The following is a 6365-nucleotide window of genomic DNA, read 5'->3' on the forward strand; positions in this document are numbered from 1 at the left end:
CACAGTTGACGCTTCTCTGCCACTAAAAGGAGCGTCAGTTATCTCGGTTTTACTGGTGCCACTTAAGCGCCAATGTAGTGGTCAGCTTTGACGCTTCAATTTTCCGCCCGAGGTGATGGTAACGGTGGCTGGAGCACTCACGCCATGTATGTCATGTTGGCGTTCTCCCGCGATTCACACTCAATCCCTCTCTTTTGGTAATGGCAAAATGAAGAGAGGGGACCGTAGGCTGCAACACACCAAAGAGGGAAAGGGCAGAGAGAGGGAGCAGCTGTACACGGGCAGAGAGAGAAGCAAGCTGCGTCTAGGGCAGCGTGAGAGAGAGAAGCAAGCTGCGTCTAGGGCAGCGTGAGAGAGAGAGTCAAGGACGACAGGAGAGAGAGAGTAAAGAGCGAGAGAGGGAGGGAGAGAAAGATGGAAACTTTCTTCTCCTCTTTTGGCGTTAACTTCTCAACATCTCATTTTAGTAAAAAAAAGGCTAACATTTAAAGAGAATAAAAAAAACTGAAAAACTTAACGAGTAAGTTTAGCAACTCGTAGATCGTGCTTTCTCACGATCCCTCCGCTTCAACTTTTTCAGCTTCCACCATTTTCTCCACTCCTTATTAACTGCCCACTATTTGAAACCGCACACACTTTCTCTTGTTTCCACTTTTCACTCCTTCACGCACTCACGCTTTTCCCACGAGCTCCACACGTTCTCACGAGCTCCTCCACTTCAGGAGTTAGAGCAACAATCTCCCCCCTAATCCTGATGTGGCCCGAGCTCTCGAACACCAAGTACGTGTCGCATTGTTGCCAACTTTGCCGCTGATAATGCCTTTGTCATAAGATCCGCTCGTTGTTCATCTGTGCGTACAAAATCCATAATAATATGTCCTCTTTCGACACATTCTCGAATGAAATGGAACTTTGTATCAATGTGTTTACTACGTCCATGAAAAACTGGGTTTTTCATCAGTGCGATTGCGGACTTGTTGTCCACATACAACTTCACCACTTGCGGCTCTCTCCCAATCAGTTCGGCCAAGAGTCCTCTAAGCCAAAGTGCTTGACATGCCGCCGCAGTTGCTGCCATGAACTCAGCCTCGCATGAAGAGAGAGCAACGGTCTTCTGCTTTTGCGAGTTCCATGAGACTAGGCTTTCATTTACATAGAACGCCATGCCTCCGGTGCTTTTCCGATCATCGACGTCGCCCGCCAGGTCACTATCCGTGAACCCGACAATCACTTCTTCTCCTTTTCCTCTGGTGTATACAAGACCGAAGTTGATTGTGCCTTTCAAATAACGCAAAATCTGCTTCACTGCTTTGTGGTGCATCACTGTCGGTCTCTCCATGAATCTACTAGCTACACCGACAACATACGAAAGATCTGGTCTTGTGTGGAGAAGATACCTTAGACATCCGATGACTCGTCGGTACTCAGTTGCATCCACCGGTTGTCCTTCGGGATCCTTGTTCAACTGTGACCTTGGTTCCATAGGGATTTTAGTAGGATTGCAATCAAACATGCCAAATTGAATTAGTACCTTTTTGGCATAGGCTGCTTGTTTGATCCAGATACCGTCTTCACCTTGTTCCACCTCAATCCCAAGGTAATAGGTGAGCAGGCCGAGGTCGCTCATCTCGAACTCAGCCATCATCTGCTGCTTGAATGATGCGATTGCCTCCGAATCCTCCCCTGTTACAATTAGATCATCAACATAAACTCTGACGATGATACCGGTACGGTCTTTTCCCCTCGTATACATGGCTTGTTCAAGCGCGCACTTTGAGAACCCAAGGTGCTTCAGGCTTCGATCCAGCCGCGTGTTCCAAGCACGAGGTGCTTGTCGGAGGCCGTACAATGCCTTGCTTAGTTTGAGCACCATATGCTCCTTGTTCTTCATCGTGAAACCTTCTGGCTGAGTTACATAAACTTCCTCCTCAAGTTCGCCATTGAGGAATGCTGATTTGACGTCGAGGTGATGAACTTGCCACCCACGGTTGGCTGCGACGGCAAGGATGACTCGCACGGTGTCGAGCCTGGCGACTGGTGCAAACACCTCATCGAAGTCGATCCCTTGCCGTTGAACATAGCCTTTTGCGACTAGTCTGGCCTTATGCTTGATCACCTCTCCGTCTGAGTTTTTCTTTAATTTGAACACCCATTTGAGTCCAATTGCTTTGGTTCCAACCGGTAGCGTTGTCAGCGTCCAAGTCGAATTTTTTTCAATGGACTCAATTTCCTTGGCCATCGCATCCACCCATGCCGGTTGGCCCATTGCCTCTTGGTAACACGATGGCTCCTCTATTGCCGCAAGCATGGCCTCTTCTTCGACGTCTTCATCATCGAGCTCGACATGCCGATCGTCTCGCATGATATCATCGATATGTCTATACCGAACGGGTCCGTTATTACTGTCCTCCATCTCCGAGGTTGCGGCAGTTTCATCCGCCAGCAATCTCCGAGCCGGCGTCACCACCGGCGTTGCTTCGCCACCCATCGGTGTCGATGAAGAAGTAGGGTAGCCTAGATCCATGGATAGCGACCTTCCTGCTTGTCCGCTTGCAACTGAGTTGTCCACTGTTGATTCATCCTCAACAGTGAAATTCGACGAATCACTGCCTCTTGCATCCATGTTCCAATTCCACTTTAATTTTTCTTCAAATTTAACATCACGACTTACATGGATTCTCCCGCGCCGTGGATCGAATAATCGGTGTGCCTTGCAGCCATCCTTGACGCCGAGATACACCATTGGCTGGCTGCGATCATCAAGCTTCTTGAGGTGTGGTGTTGTCACCATGGCATGCGCCGTGCAGCCGAACAATCGAAGATGTGCAAGATCCGGCTTCCTATGACTCCAAGCTTCATACGGGGTGCGCTCGCCCATGGCCTTCGTAGGCAAGCAGTTCAACAGGTAGACTGCGTGTCGTACCGCCTCTCCCCAAAATCTTCCCGGCATGCTCATGCTCTTGAGGAGAGATCTTGCCATCGCCATCACCGTCCTGTTCCTCCTCTCCACCACACCGTTTTGTTGTGGTGAGTATGGCGCAGTGAGGTGTCGCGCAATGCCCGCCTGTTCACACACATTGGCGAACTCAAGAGAGAGGAACTCGCCTCCACGATCAGTCCGGAGCGTCTTGACGTGATGCCCGCACGCGTTCTCGGCCAGCGCCTTGATCTTCATAAATGCTGAGCATGCCTGGTCTTTTGTTATGATCACGCACAACCACATCCAACGAGTAAAGTAATCAACTATTAGTAAGAAATAGCTATTACCGGCAGGGGTGGGTGGCGTGATCGGGCCGCAAAGATCAGCGTGCAAGAGTTCGAGTGGCTCCTTCGCTCGATAGATGGCTGCCGACGGGAACGACTGTCTCGTCTGCTTCGCCACCAAACACTCCAGGCATAACTGAGCGGGATGAGAGATAGGCGGTACCCCGGTTGCCATCTTCTTGTTTACAAGCATCTTCAATGCTTGAAAGTTGACGTGGCCGAGACGAGCATGCCACAACCATGTCGGATCCTCGAGGTTTGCCAAGAGACACACTGGCCTTGCAATCTGCAGCTCGATGCGATAGAGACGATTTGGCGTGCGTCTCACCTTCATGATCAACTGCCCTGGATTTTTGACAAATACCTCTAGTTTGTCTTCATCCATAACCACCTTGTGGCCCACCTCAGTGAGTTGCCCGAGACTCACAATGTTGCTGCGAAGCTTTGGAATATAATATACTTCCTGGAGCAGCCATTGATCATCATTTTTGCATTTAAAAAGAATTGAACCCTTACCCATGATCTGCACCGATGAGCCGTCGCCGAACTTCACCTTGCCGGTGATTGCCTCGTTCAACTCCCGAAACTTGACCTTGTCTCCGGTCATGTGGTTGCTGGCACCGTTATCCAAGTACCAGGTGTCGGTAGTTTCTTTACCGTGCTCGGTCCCGTGTAGTTCGGGCCATACTTGCTCTTCATTCAGCGCTTCCTATCATTCCTGCCATTCTTGTCTCTCAGGTGCAGCGGGCACTGCTTCTTCCAACTCTGCAAGCAACAGAGTTGGTTCGGTGTCGTCAGTTTGTGTGAGATGCGCCTCTTCCTTCTTTTTGGGAGCCTTGCACCGGTTCGCATAATGCCCCAATTCGTTGCAATTGAAGCAACGGATGTGACTCTTGTCACGACCATCGCCTCCAGAGCCACCTGCTCTGTCTTTCAGTGGGAAGTCGCCTCGTCCGCCTCTCCCGTGCCCTCTACCGCGCCCGCGACCACCCCGGTTGCGAGCACCTCCTTCCCTGTGACCCGTCTCCCTTCGGGTCGACGACGTGTCGCTGCCGCTTCTCTTCTGTCGTGCCTCCCACTTAGCTTGAGTGAGAAGCAGTTGCGCATCGCCATTGCCATCGGTACCGAATGCTCGGGGACGAGAGCGTTCTTTGTACGTCTTGAGTCGTCCCACCGCCTCTTCAAACAACATTGTGCCGAGGTCGCAAAATTGCTCTATGCCCGCGATTACGCTAAGAAACCTATTTGGAACGGTGTCAAATAGCTTCTTGACTAAGGCGGCATCGCTTAGGGTGCCCCCTAAGTTGGCATACCTGACAGACATTCCGGTGAGTCTGCCCGCATATTGATCCAACGACTCTCCTTCTTGCATCCTCATGGCGTCAAAGTCACTCTTCAACGTCTGTAGGCGTGCATTCCTCACGCGATCTGCCCCGACAAATCTCGTCTTGAGGCAATCCCAGACCTCCTTCGCCGTCGCCTTCTTTGCCACTTGCATTAGGAGATCCTCTGGGAGGGCTTGGAGAAGATGCGACCTCGCCTTCTTGTCCTTCCTCGTGTCGACAGCCACACCGGCCGTCGGCTCGGCTGCCTCCCAGATGCCTTGATCTTCCATCATGGCCTGGACCCTAATCACCCAGCTGGTGTAGTTGGTCGCCGTGAGCAGCGGATATTGGAACGTACCGCTGGCAATCTCCCGCGCTGCCTCGTTTGTGATGATCGACATCGGCTTGAATCGAGGGAGCTTTGGCATACAACCTGGCTCTGATACCAAATGTTGGCGTTCTCCCGCGATTCACACTCAATCCCCCTCTTTTGGTAATGGCAAAATGAAGAGAGGGGACCGTAGGCTGCAACACACCAACGAGGGAAAGGGCAGAGAGAGGGAGCAGCTGTACACGGGCAGAGAGAGAAGCAAGCTGCGTCTAGGGCAGCGTGAGAGAGAGAGTCAAGGACGGCAGGAGAGAGAGAGTAAAGGGCGAGAGAGGGAGGGAGAGAAAGATGGAAACTTTCTTCTCCTCTTTTGGCGTTAACTTCTCAACATCTCATTTTAGTAAAAAAAAGACTAACATTTAAAGAGAATAAAAAAAACTGAAAAACTTAACGAGTAAGTTTAGCAACTCGTAGATCGTGCTTTCTCACGATCCCTCGGCTTCAACTTTTTCAGCTTCCACCATTTTCTCCACTCCTTATTAACTGCCCACTATTTGAAACCGCACACACTTTCTCTTGTTTCCACTTTTCACTCCTTCACGTACTCACGCTTTTCTCACGAGCTCCACACGTTCTCACGAGCTCCTCCACTTCAGGAGTTAGAGCAACATGTCAGGCTGTTAGCGCCAGTGTTCGTTTTCACTGGCCTCATACTTGAGGCAGAGTTGACCCCAAATGTTGCAGTGGCTCCTGATCAAGGGACCAGTTCGACACCAAGAGAGAAAAGCGAGATGTGCGGGGTCCTAGTTGTTGAAGGTATGCGTGTTATTGACAAAGAAGGCACCCTTGCACACGTCATGTACAAAAAGTTATAATCAACTGGAAGACCAGCCATTATGGTGTGATTCTATTGTTTTTGCTTAGCAAAAGCAAAAATTGCATGGGAAAAGCAATAAAAGCCAATAAACCCAGAAACGGAGAACGAGTGCAACTAGATGCATGCAGTCCTAAGTGATAAATGGCTGCATCCAGATCGTAGATGCGGTCTATGCATAGAAATATTGATGTCATCATGCTTACAATAAACAAAGATTGCAGCATGCTTACAATAAACAATCGATCACAATAAACCAAAAGCGCCATACTGAACAACACAATAGACAGAAAGACAAAACCAAAACAGAAAAAGGAACATGGAAGAGATATACAGCTCAAGGCGGACAAAGGGGGAAACGTATGACGGTGATCGATTGGGGCGAGTGGGAAACCAACCGATGAGCAGCAGCCAAGCGCAGAGCGTGGAACGTCCGACGGTGATAATGGCCAGAAAGTTAGGATACTTCCTGAGACAGTAGAGTGGAGGCGCGTATGGGGAGAAGACGACGGGGAATAGAGTGAAAGGGGTCCTGGTTGGATGGAGGTGGAAGAGAGTGAAGGGGTCGGAAGGG

General features: G+C 50.3%; 1 protein-coding gene across 1 annotated transcript; it reads right to left on the minus strand.

Moving 5' to 3' along the window:
* Positions 1 to 3976: 3976 nt before the first annotated feature.
* LOC126410182 (uncharacterized) lies at positions 3977 to 4990 on the minus strand. The gene has a single exon (XM_050078463.1). The coding sequence runs from the start codon at positions 4988 to 4990 to the stop codon at positions 3977 to 3979; it is 1014 nt and encodes a 337-aa protein (XP_049934420.1).
* Between the last annotated feature and the right edge of the window lie 1375 nt (positions 4991 to 6365).

This window comes from Nymphaea colorata, chromosome 6, assembly GCF_008831285.2.
Source record: "Nymphaea colorata isolate Beijing-Zhang1983 chromosome 6, ASM883128v2, whole genome shotgun sequence".
Lineage (NCBI taxonomy): Eukaryota > Viridiplantae > Streptophyta > Magnoliopsida > Nymphaeales > Nymphaeaceae > Nymphaea > Nymphaea colorata.